Genomic DNA, 19,531 nt, shown 5'->3' on the forward strand with positions numbered 1-19,531 from the left:
AGTGGCCCTAAGGGATGCTGTTAAGGCTCACTTAGATAAATATTAAAAAGATGGCAACCTAACCTCGGTGTCACAGGCTACTGAGTGGATTAGTAACATAGTTATTGTGCGACAACCGAACAAATTAAGAATATGCATTGACCCTAAGTTGTTAAATCAAGTTTTGAGAAGGTCTTACTACGTTATGCCGACACATGAGGTTGTACTTTGCAAGTTTCCTCGGGCTCGCATTTTCACACAGATGGATGGCTGAGATGCATTCTTACAGTGCAAGTTAGATGAGGAGACCAGTCTCACAACAACATTCTGGACACCATGGGGCAGGAAATACTGGCTAAAACTGCCATTTGAGGTGTCGGTTGCACCGGAAATCTATCAGCGAAACCAACATGAGCTACTGGTGGGTTTAAGTGGGGTAGAACCCACAGCAGATGACCTAATAATTAGGTGTGGAGAGACAGATGAGCTGGCCACACAAGATAATGATAAAAAATTGTTAGCACTCATGCAGTGGTGCAGGGAGGTAAAATTGAGGTTGAGTTTAAAGAAACTGCAATTCTGAGTCAGAGAGGTTAAATTCCACAGGGACATTTTGTCAGCAGAAGGGACTCAGGGCAGACTCTGAAAAGGTTAGGGCGGTCCAGGACATGCCACAAGGACAAGCTGTTCAACGGTTCAATGGATTTGTGACGTATCTGGCACGATTCATGCCATACCTCTTTGAGGTGTGCAAGCCGCTGCGTCGACTGCTGGTCAAGGACGTCCCATGGCACTGGCTGCCCAAACACGATCCTCCAGTCGAAGAGATCAAACGGGTTGTGACAGTTGTCCCGGATCTAAGATATTACGATGTGGCCAAACCAGTGGTAACACAGAGCAACGCGAGTTAGAAGGGACTTGGCCGCTGTTGTCTGCAGGAGGGTCAGCCTGTGTGCTTGAGCATCCTGTTTGCATGTCAGCGGTACCACTAGTACTTGTATGGGTGTGCAGAGGTCACTGCTAGGGATCGCAAAAAAACGCTTACTTTTATAACCGGTTTTAACCGAACAGCTGTAGCAAAAAAACGATTAACCGGTTTTAAAACCAATACCATTGTGGTATATACATAATTCACCCGCGGGACCTCGAGTTGGGGTGCGGGGTTCCGCACGGACTGTTTTTGTTGTTGCTCTTCCGGAAAGACGAGTTCACAGAGTTGCCCCCGTTGTGCGAGTAGTGTTTTGATGTCTGCCAATAAAACAAGTTTTGTTCCTGTGTCCAACACTCCGCCTCCGACTCCTTTTCTCCGGCGCTACACCATCGATCAATAATTTACTCCGCGGTAATGGGGTAGTTTGTATACAATATTGACAAACAAGCTTGTTGAATGTGGTTTTCAACAACGCACTCGTGTAAGTTAAATGTTTGTTATTTTTTTTGTAAAAATGTTTTGTTAACATTCTTCTTTCGGAAAGGGCATGAAAGTATAGCGAGCGTTTCCTCGATGCCATGTTTGATGTTTCTTTGATTTAACTGAATGTTCTTTTGAGTCCAACTTTACTCTAACAGCGAAACTTGAAAAAAGTGGAAATGATGTTGAAAAAATAGCGCAATGTGAACTACCGGAACCGGAAGAAATGATTGGAAATTTTAACCGATTTTGAAAGTCCGATTACGGTTTCGGTTTAAAAAAAAGAAAAAAAAAAAACGAAAAACGGTTATAACTGGTTATTTGTAACCGGTTGCGATCCCGAGTCACTGCAGAAACAGACCACAAACCGTTGATTTCCATATTTACAAAGTCTCTCCTGACAGTCCCCAAGCGACTCCAGAGTATGCTGTTTACGGTCCCGGCATATAATCTCAAGGTGGTTTACAGGCTGGGTACTGATATGCATATCAGCGTGGAATGAATACGCACACAAGCAGCAGCGAGAAACAATGATGTCACACAAACTTCCTGTCTGACCATGGCAAATTCTCAGCATGGATCTGTTTAAGCAAGTAAAAAAGTATAAAATATCCAATAAAATTCGTTCCACTTCACGTTTGTGTCCCACTTGTTTTTGATTCTTGACACAAAAAAAATATATCTTTATGTTTGAAGCCTGAAATGTGGCGAAAGGTTGAAAAATTCAAGGGGGCCAAATACTTTCACAAGGCATTGTACAATACCCTAAGGCAGGCTGGTACTTGGAGGCAAGATGAAAATGAAATTACACTAGTTAAATCACTACATGTACAACTAGATGCTCCCCTCGAAATGAATACTTGTGAATCTGTGTGGTTAAAAGTAATAAAACATAAATAGTCTGAACCTAGGTGTACAGCTCCCTTTCACGTCACAGAGCAGACAATCACAGCAGTACCTCCTGCAGGAAAGGGGGACACGTGGTTCTACATCTCGTCTACACGACCCGCCAGATCCACCTCAGGTTCAGTGATCCCTCCATCTGACGACAACCGGAAAACCACGTGTTCTCCGTTGATGACATCATTCGACAAGGAAGTTGACTGCTCCCCAGCTTGACTCATCCCAGAAGAAAAGGCTCCATGCCCGATGCACCACCCACTCCAGACAATGGCGACGCTGGCACCTTGCTTTAATATTGTTCATTTCAATTGTCGAACTCTTTCGAGTCCAAAAGGGGGATTGAAGTATGTCTTATGCTCATATTTAGTCATGACTACTTAATTTCCTCGTGTCCTCAGCTCTAGCCAGATGTGTCCTTGAGCGGATCTCTGCACATAGGCTAACCTTGATGAACTGCATCCTGGACACTTTGTAATAATCCATTGCCAGCTAGAACTGGTTGAGACAGAGACCCTTTTTCTAAGTGGAAAGCCCTGATCTCGCGCCACAGGTTTGATACCACCCATAGTCCGCCCTTCTGACAAGATAAAGGTTGTGTGCTTTCTCTGTATCTTCACACTTCTTATCTGTTCTCTACAGCCATTGTCTGTAACTCATCAGTCCCTGGAATATTCTGTAAGTAAATTCTTCGAAGAAACTGTTCATCTTCTCCAGCCTTTATTTGGATAACCAACATTCTCACTACCTGAAATTAAAGGAACACGCGGAGGGAAAAAAAAAAGCATCCTCAACAGAGGCAAGATGAAAATGAAATTACACTGGTCTCAACAAAAAAACAATCAAACGTGCTACTCCACTCCAACTGAAATGAGAAATGTGGTTTGGCTTCTCAAGAAAAACATATTAATGAAGGGTGTCCAAAGGAATTTGATAAAGTTCATATTGGGATATACTTTGTTTATTTATTATCTAAAGTATTTTTGTTTTATTCGCCATTGTATTTTCCTGCACATTCTCAGTGTCCACACTCCAGTCCAGCTGATGGCGGTAATGCACCAAGATAGGTTGCCATTCATTCGCTTGAAGAGAGTAGAAAAAGATTTGTATTTGTTAGTCTTCGTCCTCTGAGGGGCGCTAATAGCTAAGCAATATGCATTGGACACAGTTTCTGTCAACAGAAGCGTACGTCAGCAAGGTTGTTTTCTAACATGGTGACGTCATAGGGCTGGCGGAAAACGAATCAAGGACAGAACCGATGGCTCACAAGTGAACTTGTACGGGCTCATGTGGCTCGCTTTTCTTCATGCTGGGTTTGTTTTGGGACCGACGAGGCTAGCACATCTGCTACTGACACTTGGCTGGAGCGTTCAAATTGAGTTTAACAAGGTAATGATAGTTAAATTGCGCGTCAGAACGGTTAAAAGCCCTGAACAGGAACCCACTTGCTGCGTTGTGTAACTTTTTTATCGTTCAAATTTTGGGGACGTAATATGGTTATAAAGTAAAACAGCAGAAATGTTGGTGCATGAAGGCCCAAGTTATTTTTCTCTTGTCTGTGATCTTCTCTCAGCAGGATCATGGTGTTGGTCCACAGCTATTGTGAAGCCGGGTTTCCCATTTCCCACACATGGGTGGATGAAGGAATCGCCCCCTGCTTCTATTTCACTCTGGTCCCTGCTGTCCTGCTCACTATCGCTTTCTTCCTAGGCACCATTCACTGTGTCTTTTACCAAAAATATGGCACAGCAATGGAGCCCAAGTTCATCCCCCGCTCTCATCTCTACAGGCTCCAAGTGGCCATTTCCAGCCTACTCTTGGTTCAGTCTGTGTGCGGGATGGTGTGGCTTGCCACCCATGATCAGGAGCTCCCAGGCTATGTGCTGATTTATGGCAGCTCATCTGCCCTAGCCTGGGTTTGGGGGATTGCTTTGCTCACTGTGGAGAGGCGCAGGGCTCTACTCGTGGATCGAACGTGGGGCCACAGTACCGCGCTACTACTATTCTGGGCGACAGCGTTCGCAGCTGAGAACCTGCCATTTGTCTCCTGGTTCAGTCCTCACTGGTGGTGGGGCCTGGAGGACACCAGGCAACAGGTGAGACACACTCAAGTATGGTGCACAACAGCAGGCAGGCATGCCCACTCATGTACTGTATGTAAACTGGAGGTAACCAAATGTCGGAATCATGCAATGTAGTTGACAACTCTGCACATAACCACTACAATAATAAATACCTCGAGCTTACTGTCAGTCAAAACTGAGCATTTTTACCATTGAAAAGACACCTATTTTAGTGTACATTAGTTCTTTTATTAAATCTTAGTCGATTGTGGTGGGTGAGTCTGTCTTAAATTGGGCTTTTTACAATGCATGTCAGTCATGTTTGCCTCCTAGCAGATGTATAATGAAGCTGTTTAAAACTGGCACAGTCAAAATAATGCACACTGCATGATATATCACATTTGTCTATTTAATAGTCCAGTCTAATGGCTCAGTGGTTGTTTGTTTACAATAGGTGTGTCATTCATTCAGTGCATGTTGTCAAGACCTGTTTCCTGTATGACAAGCTCATTGCCCAGGCTTGTGGTGATTTAAAGAGTAGTCAAGATGAAGGGCTGTTATCTATTTGCTTATTTAATTACCTTATTCCATGCGCTTTTACTATTTAACATTTGTTTATATTTTACTTATTTGAAATTTGCATTCAATAACTTGTGGGACGGTTGTTTGTAGGAGAAAGGTGATGAGTTATTCAATGGGTTTTTCTTGGGGTCGGAGGAATAATTGACATTTTTATGTCTTAAATTTGTTTCAGTAAAAATAAATTGGGGGTGGGGGAAGAGGGTAACAGAGATGGAGGGCTGTGGGGTGAAGGCTATACTCCCTTTTTGTGCTGAGTCATTGTGACTGTCGAAATTCAGCTACCAAAAACTGTCAGCCACATCTTAACCCTCCTACTCCAAACACTTAACGGCAGCCATCATTTTGACCGACTTTTATTTGTAGTTTTACTTAATTGATGTTGTTTCCAACTGTCCATGAAACCCCTTAGGTGCAGTTTGCCTTATGGGTGGTGCGTTATGTGGGCACAGGACTGCTCTTCTTTCTTGGTCTTAAGGCCCCAGGGTTGCCAAAGAGACCGTACATTCTGCTTATAAATGAAGATGAGCGAGACGTAGAGCAGAGCAGACAGGTAAAGACCGGTGTGCAAAACAAAAAACACTCTTTGTAGATCACTCCATTTGGTAATTTTAAATGGCTCCTTTTCCCTATCCCAGAGCCTCTTGGGCAGACCAGAGCAGAACCAGTCAACTTGGCAAGGCTTCAGGAAGAAGATGAGGCTACTGTTACCTTACATGTGGCCTCAAGGCAGTGTCTGGCTCCAACTGCTTGTCCTCTTCTGTTTGGGGCTGCTGGCAGTCGAGAGGGTAATCAATGTCTTTGTTCCCATTTACTACAAAAATATAGGTGAGTATACCAACAAGACAACCACATCTTTACATGGAACATAATGTTTTTAATGAAGAAATTTCTGTCTTCTTCCCCTCTTAGTTAATGAACTCACGGATGGCAGCAGCTGGCACACTCTGATCATCACTGTGTGTATTTATGTCCTGCTAAAGTTCATGCAGGGTGGGGGAGCAGGTATGACAGACCTTTTTCCACACTGGATGCTAAGTCAACTCTTGGGTCTCTTTTTTTAAAAAGTGTGTGTAGCTTCCCCTTATAAATCAGATGCCCCCTTCAAAGTGCAAAGTCCATCGAATAGCCGTGCCTCAACAAATTTAACAAGAAAATGTCAATGCAAAGCACTATATGTATAAAACTGTTTACCATAGTTTTTGTGATCGTCGTACTAAAGCGCAGTCTCAATTGCAGGTGCAATTTCTGTATTTAACTCATACATGCAGCATGGTGGCATGACTGGTGGAAGCAAGTCACCAGTCGACACGCCATCCTCACTCACAGTGTCACACCAAACCAAAATAATTACACCACAACAAACAGAACAGCACAACCAGCAGACAACAAAACAACCACAACGATGAGCGAAGAAATAAGCGACACAAAACATGCACGTCAAACGCTATTTATGTACGTTTAGCACTGCAAAGCATATGACGCTACAATAAATTAGCTTAAAACATACGGTAGCATGTATGGACACTAATTAAAAAGGCAGCGGGAGCAAAACTGAGTCCGGTTGTACTGATTGGAAGTATTTAACATTGTAAGCAGAGTTTGGTTGTACTTTATAGAAGTATTTAATAATGTAAAAGGTGAGTTCGTTTGTACTTTATTGAAGTCTTTAACGGTGGACTTGCATAATTTTTTTACCAATCCTCTGCAAATCCATTGAAGTCCTTATCTTCTGTATCTGAAATGAACAGCTGGGCAAGTTCTCCAGCAAACACCAGGTTCCCTGGGGCTGAGCCCAGCTGTTCTTTGATCATTAATCAATCTATTGCTCGAGTTGATCTTCTGACTCAGGCCACCTCGTCTTGTTTCTGCAGAAACTCAGCTTCGTCTTCTTGTCTTCGCGAAGCTCGTTTTCCTGCTTCCTCCACTTCAGCACCATGGATTCGTTGATCTTGAAATCTCTCACGGCTGTTCGATTCCTATATTTCTCCACATAGCTGATAGGTTGCAGGTTAAACTTTGCTTCGTAAGCGTGTCTCTTCGTTGGTGCCATTATTGGGGGTCCTTGCCCAAAACGATGTTGTTTTGCACAAAGGAAATACCGGCACTTTAAAGTATGCTGCTGCTGGGGGGGTTGTTTTAGCGTCCTCTTCCACGCCTCCCCTTCCCCACTTTAACGTCCACATGATGTCCTCTGTTACGTCCGCCTTTCTTCTATATAAGCAGTGTGTCGCCAGGAAATGGTCCCAGTCATTCAGGTGGAACGGTCATCAAAATTACACAACAACATTTTCAGATTTTGGAACTCGGTGCACACATAAGGTGCGCTGTCCATTTTGGAGAGGATTGAAGACTTTTAAGTGTGCCTTATGGTTGTGAAAATACGGTATATTTGAACCTGTCAATCAATTTTACTTCACTATATATCACAAAATATCTAAGATGGCAACTTGTGACTACTGCTGTAATTGTTGTGAGCTTCAAATAGAAAATAATTCTGTGAGAAATCGGATGGTTAAAACAATTTAAAAATAAGCATGTGTGTCACAGGTCACCACATCAATGAATCCATGTTCAACAGGGCTTGTCGCCATAGGGTTGCCAATCCAAAATAACTGAGTATAACCTGGACTGGGTAGGAGTCAGTTATGGGCAGGTCGCAGCAGCCTTAGATAAAACTAAATCCATTATCATTTTTAAGACATTTTTGATCCATTGCTTATGAACAAAGTCACTGATGGTGCTCATTTCAAATCCTATCCAACCTGTTCACTCCATGCGAGAACCTCACTATCTTCATTTCTGCTACCTACAGTTCTGCTTCCTGTTGTTTCTACAGTGCCACCGTCTCTAATCTGTACATCATCGCCGGCCTCACCACTGTTTTATAAACTTTGCCCTTCATCCTGGCGGATACTCTTCTGTCACATAGAACACTAGACATCTTCCGCTAACTGTTCCACCCCACTTGGACCCGTTTCTGCATTTCCTTAACACATTCTCCTTTGGTCTGTATTGTTGACCCCAAGTATTTGAAGTCGTCCACCGTCGCTCTCTCTTCTCCCTGGAGCTTCACTCTTCCTCCTCCACCCCTCTCATTCATGCACATATATTCTGTTTCACTTCGGCTAATCTTCATTCCTCTCCTTTCCAGTGCGTACCTCTATCTATCTATCTGTTCCTAAGCCTGTTCCCTGCTTTCACTGCAGATCACAATGTCATCTGCGAACATCATGGTCCAAGGTGAATCCAGTCTAACCTCGTCTGTCAGCCTATCCATTACTACCGCAAACAGGAAGGGGCTCAGCGCGGAACCCTGATGTAGTCCCACCTTCACCTAAAATTCTTCTGACAACACCAACGGCACATCTCACCGCAGTTTTGCTGCCCTCATACATGTCCTTTACGATTCTAACATATTTTTCTGCCACACCAGACTTGCGCATGGAGTACCACACTTCATCTCTTGGTACTCTGTCATAGGCTTTCTCTTGGTCTACAAAGATACAGTGTAGCTCCTTCTGACCTTCTCTGTACTTTGCCACAAAAATTCTCAAGGGAAATAGTGCATCTGTGGTACTCTTTCTAGGCATGAAACCATACTGATGCCTGCAGATACTTACTTCTGTCCCAAGTCTAGCCTCCACTACTCTTTCCCAGAACTTAATTGTGTGGCTCATTGTCTTTATTATGTGCCTTGCAATTGGCTGGTGACAACTTCAGGAAGTACCCTGCCTTTCATCAGAAGTCGGCTAGGAGAAGTTCAAACTCACTGCAACAAATAAGGACAAAACACAGCTTGTAATTAATATTAAAGTGGGAATGTAGCTTTCACCCTGTTGTATTTTTTTTCTTGCATACCATGCAGAGAACCAACTTCACACAAGCATGCAAGGAGAGATGTCAGAAAAAGATTGGCACGCTAACAGTCTGCACCATTTGTGCTTGGGCTGGAGTTTGGTGGAGCTCAACAGTAGTGTGATGAGAATAGACTTTCTCCAACAACTAGCTATCTTTGATTTGTCTCTAAAGTAGCTACGTATATGGGGAATTTTATTAATGAGGCCCTTGGGACACAGGAAGGCAAGTGGATGCTTTGTAAGTGGTGCCATTCCTTCTCTTGCAGGAGCCTCAGGGTTTGTCAGCAACATGCGCTCCTTCCTATGGATCAGAGTGCAGCAATTCACTAACCGGGTAGTGCAGGTACGTCTGTTTGCCCACCTGCACGCCCTCTCACTCCGCTGGCACCTGGGCCGGAAAACTGGTGATGTGCTGAGAAGTATAGACCGTGGGACATCTTCCATAAACAGCTTGCTCAGGTGAGGTGGCTGTACCAATTATTGTAAGTCACACAAACAAACGCATTTGAATGGTTTCAGCAGCTTTTGTCTCGTAATTTTTCTATGATAGGCACAGTAAAAGCTGCAGATGGAGTTTACAGATCGTTTCCAAAAAAGTTTGAATTTTGTGGAAAAGTTTTATGGATTTCCATGATTCCATTCAAAACATTAAACTTTCATAAATTCTAGATTCAGGGTCCACACTCCAGTCCTTTATTTTTACATGATTTCGGCTTCCAGCTCAAAATATATGAAATCGGGAGTTGAAAAAAATTAGAATGCTGTGAAGATATCACCATTTACTTCTCAGTTTTTGTAGAAAAAAATAAATTTTTGTCACATTCAATCACTTGAATTATGGTACTTTAAAAACCATACAGAGCTCTGAAAAAGTATACTCTCCCTTCCTGAGTTCTCTTTTGTTCTGTTTTGTTTTTTTGCATATTTATCACGCACAAAGTTTTCAAGTCATTACAACTATTTTAATATCACTCAGAGACAACCCAAGGAATTAAAAAAAAAATCCAATTTTCAAATGACAATTCAATTTATTAAGGCACAAAATATAATCCAAACCTAATTGCCCTCTCAACTTAATAAGTTGTTGTGCCACCCCTGGCAGCAATAACTAAAATCAAATATTTACGGTAATTGGTGATCGTCTTTCATATCTCTCTGGAGGAATTTTGTCCCAATGTTCTTTACAGAATTCTTTCAACTCCACCATATTGGAGGGATTTTGAGCATGAACTGCTCGTTTAAGGTCACACCACAGCATCTCAATTGGATTTAAATCTGAACTTTGACTTAGCCACTCCAAAACCTTTTTTTTTTTGGGGGGGGGGCAGAGGTGGAGTTGCTGGTGTTTTTCGAATCATTGCCCTGCTGTATGATTGAAGAGCACTTGAGTTTGAACGTACGAATTGATGGAAGGCTGTTCTCCTTCAGTATTTTCTGATACACAGCAGAATTCATTGTTCCATAAATAACAGAAAGTTGTCCCAGTCCTGAGGCAGCAAAGCAGCACCAAACCATTACACTGCAAAACCGTGCTTCACTGTTGGCATAACGTTCTTTTTATCTAATGCTGTGCCATTTTTACACCAGATGTAACTGCCCACACAACTTCCAAAAGGTTGTTTTTTTTTTTACTCGTCAGTCCACAGTTTCTCCAAAAGTCTAGAGCAGGGGTCTCAAACTCAATTTACCTCAAGGCCACTTGAGACAGCGACCAGCTGAGGCTGGTCCGTAGCCGCTGCGGACATGCACTCATGGCCAATTTCAGTTAGTTTTGAGGTCTGGGATTCAAATCCTAGCCTCGCATGTGTGGAGTTTGCATATTCTCCCCATGCCTGCATGGGTTTTCTCTGGGCACTCTGGTTTCCCCCCACATCCCCAAAAACATGCAATAATTGGGGACTCTAAATGGGCCCTGCGATTGGCTGGCAACCAACTCAGTGTACCCCACATCTTGCCCGATGATACATGGGATTGGCGCCAGCACCACCGTGACCCTGGTGAGAATAAGCAGCTCAGAAAATGAATGAATGAAAAATCATAAAGATGCTTATGTCACACTGGATCTCAAACAGCTTAGGTTCTGTTCTCACCCATCTTCCTCCAAACACTTGGACCTTGATTCCTGAATGAAAGGCGCACTTTCATCGGAAAAGAGGGCCTCGGACCATTGGCAAATAGTCCATTACTCCTTCTCCTGGGACCAGTTAAGACACTTCCTATGTTGACTTAGACTCAGAAGTAGCCTGACATGAGAGAGCCAACAGTTTCTGTCATTCTCCTGGATACGTCTGAATGTGGTGGTTTTTGAAGCTGTGACTCCTGCCTCATTCCATTCTTTCTGGATTGGATCTCTGATGGATTATTTAATGCTCAAAGTCATCTCTTTTCCTGATGTATTTTCTTCTGCCACATTTTGTCCTTCCACCAGACTTTCCATTAATATGCTTGGACACAGCACTCTGTGAACAGTCTGCTTCCTTAGGTTTAAACGTTTGTAGTTTACAGATCCTATGGAGGGTGTAAATAATATTCTTCTGACCAGTTGTCAAATCTGCAGTCTTCCCCATATTGAACCCAACTGAGACAAACTGAAGCAATTTCATGACAGCTGGGGAAACCTGTGCAGGTGCTTTGAATTTAGTAGATGATTTGTTTGTGATACTCGGTTTCAAACATTTATGGCCTATAAAATTTGGGCTGATTACTTGATGGTATTGTACATTTTTTTTGGTTCCTGATTTTGTGTTTTTTATGAGCTAGGAGGCAAAATGATGTTAAGAATTAACAAACAAATACTTAAAATTGTTTAAATTGTGGGCCCTTTTATATATATATATATATATATATATATATATATATAATGTATGTGTGAGAGTTTCACATTTTGAATGGAATTATGGGAATAAATACAACTTTTTTTAGAAAGGGTTATGTCACAATTTACGGTTCTGGTCCCGTTTCATTAAGTTTCCAGTGATCCGAATGATCCAACAGATTTATCTAAAGTTGATAGTGTCACTGAAATGTCATTCCACACCAATGCTTTCTGTTCTCCGTAATTTGCCACGGTTTAAAAATTTCTTTCGATCAATTTCAGATTCTCTTAAATAGCTTCCGGTTCAGAAGTGTGTGTGTGTGTGTGTGTGCGTGCGTGTGTGTGTGTGTGCGTGTGTGTAATATGTATTTTTCTTTTGTATCATCCATAGATACTTTTTTTTTGTTGTTGGGGGGGGGTTCCATCTGGTCCACCAAGCATACATTTATGAAGAGGTATAATATTACTTTTAGTAATTGTTTTCCTGATACTGTTTCATTAAAATGTATGTATTCTTTTTTAAATTAATTTATCCAATTAAATAATTTGTTAATTGATATGTTGTAAATAATACAATTCTGATTTGATTAAAGAAAACATTTACATATTTTACTTTTTATATCGCTAAATAATATTGTGGGCACTAATTGTTTGTTTTTTACCCATATTGAATAAAATTGACTGATTTGTTTTTCTTCCCAGCTATATAGTGTTCAGCATCATCCCAACAATTGCTGACATTGTCATATCCATCATTTACTTTATCACCTATTTCAACGCGTGGTTTGGCCTCATTGTCTTTGTGTGCATGACCCTCTACCTCAGTAAGTAACATCTGTTGATGCTTCATCTCTCCTCCATTTTGCCCAGCTGTCACTCCCAATGATAAAACTCTCGCTGTGTGCACCAGCTATGACCATCATTATCACAGAGTGGAGGACTAAGTACAGACGGGACATGAATCAGCAGGACAATATTGCTAAGACTAAGGCGGTGGACTCCTTGCTGAACTTTGAGACTGTGAAATACTACAATGCAGAGAACTACGAAGTCAGCCGCTTTGAGGACGCTATCTTGAAATACCAGGTGTGACAAACCACAGACCAAGTATATTGATAAAATGAAACCTTGCCTGTTTTAAATTCTGACATAATAAGCAGAGAAAATTCACTGAGCAAACAGATCCTTTTTTTCCTCCATTATTGTTCTGATTGAAAATAATGTAACTGTATTTTGTTTTTCCTCATCAACTAGAAAATGGCAGCGGTCAGTGAACATGTTCACCTGTGTTTCGTATTACCATAATTTAATTTGTCCCCAAAAATATTAATAAGACACATTAGTAGTGGCACGTTCAACGACTGGTTAGAGCATCTCCCTCACAGTTCTGAGGACCGTGGCTCAAATCCCGGCCCTGCCAATGTAGAATTTGCATGTTCTACCGAAACTCCAGTTTCCTCCCACATCCTAAAAACATGCATTAATTGGAGACTCAAAATTGCCCATCAGTGTGATTGTGAGTGCAAATAGTTGTTTGTCTCTATGTGCCCTGCAATTGGGTGTCAACCAACTCAGGGTGTACGCCACCTCCTTCCCGAAGATAGCCGGGATAGGCTCCACCACTCTTGCGACCCCTATGAGGATAGGTGGCTCAGTTAATGGGTGGATGGATGGACACATTCGTATAGGTGGCAGCACAGTGGACGACTCGTTAGCAGAGCTGTGCATGCATCAGTTTTCTCCGGGTACTCCAGTTTTCTCCCTCATCCAACAAACACGCATGTTAGGTTAATTCAGTAGTTCCCAAACTTTTTTGCACCGCCCCACTTTAGGAGAGTAAATTCATTTCATACTCCACAGTATTAAAATTACAGTACAGCCTCGGTTCTCGACCACAATCCGTTCTAGAAGGCGGTTTGAGAAGTGATTTGTTGGAAAACCGAATTGATATTTCCCATTACTATGAAAGGAAAAAGAAACGTGTTCCAAGCCTAAAAAATTTAGCTTTTGAAAGCATTTTTTTTTAGCTTTTCCTGATAATAAACTTCATAGTAGGAATACATGTATAATTTAAATAATTTTATATAATGAAATAATTTAACAAATATATTTATTTTTTGCTACTAACGGGACAAGCCGAAAGAAAGCCTTGTAAACTTTTTTTTTTTTTTTTAAATTAACAAAAGTGCACAATAACTTTAAACAAGCAATAATGAGGGGTGGGGGAGTACAAAAAGTAATACCCAAAAACATTAACTCGTAACTCGAGTTAACGAAATCTTTGAAACAAAACAAAAATGCAGAAATGCTAATGGTACAGAGCATTATTAAAGTTCACAAGAAAAAAAGGAATCCAAAACTATCAACTGACTCCCCTCCTTTTTACAAAGAACGAATCTAGTGTCACTTGTTTCTGCCGTCTTTAAAGCACTTTCCTGAAGTGGCTCATCACAACATCATTACAATTTTGCAGTGCTCCACTGCATTCGACTTTATTGGGGTGATGAAGTTCTACGAAATTATGGATTTCATTCCATTTGGCACAGATAGCTTTGATATCAGCACTTGGGACATCCTTCTTGCCTTTATCCTCATCAGACGACATCTCCTCCTCCAACATCTTCTGCTCCTCCTGAAGGTGTAGGAGTTCTTTGGTAGTGAGCTTCCACTTGCCTTCTTTGGAGCCATGATGGGGGTTTACAGTCTTCAATCGGAAGAAAAAAAAAAACAGTCTCTACTGGGACAAATCTGCATACAGAGGCTGCGTTATATAGAATAACAGAATGCGTCATGGGTGGGTCAGCTGGTCTGGCCGCGCACGTTATTTTATTTCCGGGTTTTTTTGGCAGCGTGGGAAGTCACAACAAAGCGCGTCGTGTGTCAGCTTGTCCGGCCACGCGTGTTACGTTATTTCCGGGTTTTGTTGAGGGCGTTCGAGTACCGATTTTCATTCAAAAACAGGAGCAAAAAAATCTAAAAATTTTAATCCGAAAACCGATTTGTTCAAGAACGGGGACGTTCGAGAGTTGAGGCTGTACTGTAGTTCCATCTGCCGGGTATAATGTAATAATGAAAAGTGTTCATGCTAGCCCTTTGCCTCTCCCTCTTTGAAAACCACTGATTTCATCAAAGTTTATTTAAAAAAAAATATTAATTCAGGCGGCACGGTGGATCAGCTGGAAAGTGTTGGCCTCACAGTTCTGAGGTCCCGGGTTTGATTCTGGACCCACCTGTGTGGAGTTTGCATGTTCTCCCCGTGCCTGCGTGGGTTTCCTCCAGGAACCCCGATTTCTTCCCACACCCCAAAAGCATGCAACATTAATTGGACACTCTAAATTGCCCCTAGGTGTGATTGTGAGTGTGGCTGTTTGTCTTGATGTGCCCTGCGAATGGTTGGCAACCATTTCAGGTTGTTAATTGCTTCCTGCCTGTTGACAGTTGGGATAGGAACCAAAACTCCTCATGCTTGTGAGGATAAGAAGTTAAGAAAATGGATGCATAATTAATTCAACTAAAAAATGCGCATGTACAAACGTCATGAAAATCGTCATCAATGAATGGTTTTTAAGTCACACCCTAAAGAATTGAGAACATATTTACAGTCCACACAATCCACCACCACGTTTTTTAATAAACTTTTATTTTATTAGTTTTCATTTTGGATTGGTATCTAGTAATTACGAGATGTTTGTGTTCTTGTCAAAAGGTGGCACACCAGGGGGATTCATTCATTTTCTTTGCTTTTGAGCACCAGCTTACTGTAACCACAAGCGCAAAAGCAGATATCCTTTGTGCAAAACTTAAATGTTCTTGCACAAATGAATTGTATAGCACTATGAAGTTTGGCCTGATAAGACTCTACTTGTACCAGTCAACATCTAGCAAAAAGACCTTGTTTCCTTTTGAAAAGCCACAGCTAAATCAGCATCGGTGCCATCTGAGACAGACATAATTTAACACAAAAAGTAATTGCACTTTGAGCATGTAAACTGGGACTTTCAAGTTTACTCTGTGAAAAGGAGGAGAGGAAAAATATGTCAGTACACTGTGTAATAAAAAATGATGTATTCAGTGTGTCTAATGGTTGTGGTAATTTCAAACTCCAGTCATCAGAGTGGAAGACTCAGGCATCCTTGGCTCTCCTCAATCAAACCCAGAACCTGATCATCGGAGTGGGTCTGATGGCTGGCTCCCTGCTCTGTGCCTATTTTGTGACAGAAGGAAAGTTCCAGGTGCTGGTATATGTATGACATTTGGGATTTTCTGAATACATTTCATAACAATGTATACTTGAATTGCTCCCTGTGTTATCAAAGGTTGGTGATTTTGTTCTGTTTGGAACATATATCATCCAACTGTATACTCCTCTCAACTGGTTTGGAACCTACTACAGGTAGGAGCATGCAACTCCTAGTATGTATGTGTATGAGAATCATTTGCTGTTTTCAACAGAGGTTCTATTTTTAATTTCAGAATGATCCAAAATTCATTCATTGACATGGAAAGCATGATCAAACTTTTTGAGGAGGAGGAAGAGGTACCTCTGACTCTTAGTCATCTGTAATACCCACTTACCTAAAATAAATCTCTTTTCTACACAGGTAAGAGATGATGTAAATGCTGTGAATTTTCACTACAAGCTGGGAAAAATCGAATTTGAAAATGTTTACTTCAGCTACACACATGGGTGGGTTCCTCTTTGTTTTCTGCTTGATAAATATAACAGCCAATTTCACTCAATGATTGTCATTTTTACAGCAAGGAGGTTCTCAAGGACGTATCCTTTACAGTGCTACCTGGACAGACTGTGGCCCTGGTAAACCTGCATGAAAATAATGGCTCTAAAAAAAAGAATAATAACTTTTGTAGAACTTTCCATAGGTAGGACCATCAGGGTCCGGGAAGAGCACCATCATCCGACTCCTCTTCCGCTTCTATGATGTTCAGGACGGTTGCATTCATATTGACAGTCAGGACATATCCAAAGTAAGATTGTATTTAGGGGTATGTGTTTCTTGAATGATTTTAGTCCAGTAAAAAGCAGGAACGAGAGCAACTGCAACCTTTTTTTCCCCATGGTGTTCAGGTGACCCAGTCATCTCTGCGAGCACACATTGGTGTAGTCCCCCAGGATACGGTGTTGTTCAACGACACTATCCTGGAGAACATACGCTATGGTCGCATCTCTGCAAGCGACCAGGAGGTGGAGGAGGCTGCCATTGCTGGTGATATCCATGACAGAATCATTGGATTCCCTGAGGGTGATTTATGGATTGAGCATTCTCAGTTCTGTTTTGTGATTTGGGGTGACAAAGCAGATTATAATTTAATATTCATATATGATAGGTTATGATACTCAAGTGGGGGAAAGAGGCCTAAAGCTGAGTGGAGGAGAGAAGCAAAGGGTGGCGATAGCAAGGACCATCCTCAAAGCACCACAGATTATCCTGCTGGATGAGGTGATGAGATGATCACTGCTTGCCCATTTTGTCACTCCTTAGCAATATTTCCCATTTGACCACACATGATGTCTACAGGCCACATCAGCGCTCGATACCCAAACTGAACGCAACATCCAGGCTTCACTCGCCAAAGTCTCTGCTAATCGTACAACAGTTGTTGTAGCTCACAGGTAAACGATACCTTCAGAGGTCTTTGATTGATTTTATTGTATCTGGAGCTAAGAGTATGATCATAGGTTGTCCACAATCATCGCCGCAGACCAGATTCTGGTCATCAGCGAGGGTCGGATCGCTGAGCAGGGACGGTAAACGCTTTTTTTTCAATGACATGAAACATCCACTTGTTTGATGACATGATAATATCAACATCTTTCTATTCAAGACATGAGGATCTACTGCAAAAGCATGGCCTGTATGCAGACATGTGGGCAAGTCAACAGCAGGCTCAGGACTCCGATTCTTCATCAGACACTGAAGCCAAAGGCTTACAAGTCTGAGAAACTGCAGCCACCTTCTACTCCCTCAGGCCACCATGGCCATTGAATGTTGCTTGGTTGGTGTGATGATCTTGAGTCAAGATATTATTTGATCACTTGAGAGAATGTATCAGGCTTGTTTTTTTTTTTTTTAGAATACTGTGTTTGAATTTCTGAAAGGGATCCATTTTTTTCTATGACTGGACTGGTTCATTATAACTAGCCCTAGTGAGAATACAACAGTAGTTAGTAGTTTATGTAAGGATTTAGTCATTCAATCACATTTTTAAGACGGGCCATTTTTATTTTCTACATATTTTTAAGTGATGATATTAGGAAATACTGTCCTACATATGATAGGGATAACCAAATCATAAATCATGGTAATGTGGTAATGTTAGAAGGTTTTTAAAGAGGTAATAATAAAGCCATAGATTGTGCCACTGGGTTTGAGGCTTTGTGATGATGTGCTGGGCAAACTGTTGTTGCTGCAAAAACACATTTCTGGTGGACTATCTGTCAAATAAAGGTAAGTTTCTTTGGGCTTGTCCCTTTCGAGGTCGCCAAAGCGTGTCATCTCAGATTAACGCACATGTATGTTTGGCACAATTTTTACGCCGGATGCCCTTCCTGACGCAACCCTTCTCAGGGAGTAGAGGCCCCAGTGGGATACGAACCCACAACCCTGTCAAATGTCTTCTAATTTTTCTTATATAATAAAGTCAATTGTTTCACTTGGTTTGAGGCTTTGTGGTTGTGTGCTTGGCACTCTATTATCGTTTCTTCAAAAACAAATTTCTGTTGAATACCTACTGCTCATGGTGGTCCTGATGACATTTTGTATCCAGATGGTTTGTTCTGGAAAAATATCAGTTTCCAGCTGTTTCACCTCTAATTTGAAATGTGTGTACGAATGTATATTTGTAGCACATTTAAACCCATATGGATGCTCGAACATACTCGTTGGCGCTTAATGACTTTTTCCGCAATGACCAACATAATTATGGTTTAAATTCATGACATTTTTGCCAATGATGATCAAATTTTCACTTATCAAGCAGTGAGCATGATAATTTACAGCAAATATTGTACATGAAAATCTTTATTTGTGCAATCCAAGTGGACTGGTTCTGTGGGGTTGAAGCCGGACTTCCTGTGTGGAATTTGTACATTGCTGTGCTTGCATGGCTTTTTGTTTTTTGTTTTTTACAGATACTGTACTCCCATTTCTTCTACATTGCAAAAGCATCCATGTGAAGTTCATCCATTTTCCAAGTTTCTTATCCTCACAGGAGGTTGCAGGTTCCTATCCCAGCTAACTTTGGGCAAAAGGCAGACTACACCCTAAACTGGTCACCAGTTAGTCGCAAGGCTAATAATGACACCATGACTGAGCGGCAATTTAATTGAAAGTGAGGCGTGTATAGAGCTTGTGCACGTGACATGACCATTTTCACAGCGCCATATTGCTGGTCAAACAGCTGCTCCACATTGTGAGAGACATTGAACCGGAGGAGAATATTTACAATACCCAAGACCTGTTGTGCTGTTGGTTGTCACAACAGACGAGACAGATATTCAAAGAGATCATTCTATAGAGTTCCATCTGAAAAGACAAGAAGAGATCGATGGATTTCGGCAATTATGCGTGATGGCTGGTGCCCAACCAAGTACACACTCCTGTGTAGCAATCGCTTCATTTCAGGTAGGAATTATTCTTAACCTCAAATTACCAAGTAGCATCTATCATGTCAAACTGACTCATTCGAGAACAATGTATATTTAAAAAAAGAAAATAAACTGGCTGTCACAGAGAGGTTTATGTATGGGGGCGATACACCTCTGTGTACAGAGGAGCCAACTCGCCACCTTTTTTTTTCCCAAATCATAGTTAATGAATGCGAGTTTGTGTAAATCCAGGGGTAATCAATTTAAATATTGGTACTTGGATAGCATCTGAAAAGAGCAAAAAAAATAAAAAAATCG

The 19,531-nt window shown here is 41.5% G+C and overlaps 1 protein-coding gene across 3 annotated transcripts; it reads left to right on the forward strand.

The window, feature by feature from the left end:
- The first annotated feature begins 3,459 nt into the window (after positions 1–3,459).
- On the forward strand, positions 3,460–18,100 carry abcb6a (ATP-binding cassette, sub-family B (MDR/TAP), member 6a). Of its 3 annotated transcripts, none has more exons than XM_061803780.1 (19): positions 3,460–3,679; positions 3,864–4,386; positions 5,345–5,485; positions 5,571–5,760; positions 5,845–5,937; positions 9,059–9,251; positions 12,310–12,431; positions 12,518–12,693; positions 15,714–15,839; positions 15,924–16,000; positions 16,081–16,144; positions 16,209–16,294; positions 16,366–16,423; positions 16,489–16,593; positions 16,694–16,868; positions 16,954–17,066; positions 17,145–17,239; positions 17,306–17,374; positions 17,452–18,100. In XM_061803780.1, the coding sequence occupies exons 2-19, from the start codon at positions 3,871–3,873 to the stop codon at positions 17,564–17,566; spliced, it is 2,514 nt and encodes an 837-aa protein (XP_061659764.1). In that variant the 5' UTR covers positions 3,460–3,679; positions 3,864–3,870; the 3' UTR covers positions 17,567–18,100. The 3 variants fall into 3 exon arrangements, with proteins under 3 accessions (XP_061659764.1, XP_061659773.1, XP_061659782.1); XM_061803789.1 differs by having other exon boundaries at positions 3,867–4,386; XM_061803798.1 differs by having other exon boundaries at positions 4,080–4,386.
- The last annotated feature ends 1,431 nt before the right edge of the window (positions 18,101–19,531 follow it).

This window comes from Syngnathoides biaculeatus, chromosome 2, assembly GCF_019802595.1.
Source record: "Syngnathoides biaculeatus isolate LvHL_M chromosome 2, ASM1980259v1, whole genome shotgun sequence".
Classification (NCBI taxonomy): domain Eukaryota; kingdom Metazoa; phylum Chordata; class Actinopteri; order Syngnathiformes; family Syngnathidae; genus Syngnathoides; species Syngnathoides biaculeatus.

Bases quoted from the DNA above. Each gene is read 5' to 3' on its own strand.
- abcb6a (XM_061803780.1), top strand. From the start codon at position 3,871: ATGGTGTTGGTCCACAGCTATTGTGAAGCCGGGTTTCCCATTTCCCAC. The intron at 5,938-9,058 runs GTATGACAGACC...CTTCTCTTGCAG, and splicing joins CATGCAGGGTGGGGGAGCAG to GAGCCTCAGGGTTTGTCAGC. The intron at 9,252-12,309 runs GTGAGGTGGCTG...TTTTCTTCCCAG, and splicing joins TCCATAAACAGCTTGCTCAG to CTATATAGTGTTCAGCATCA.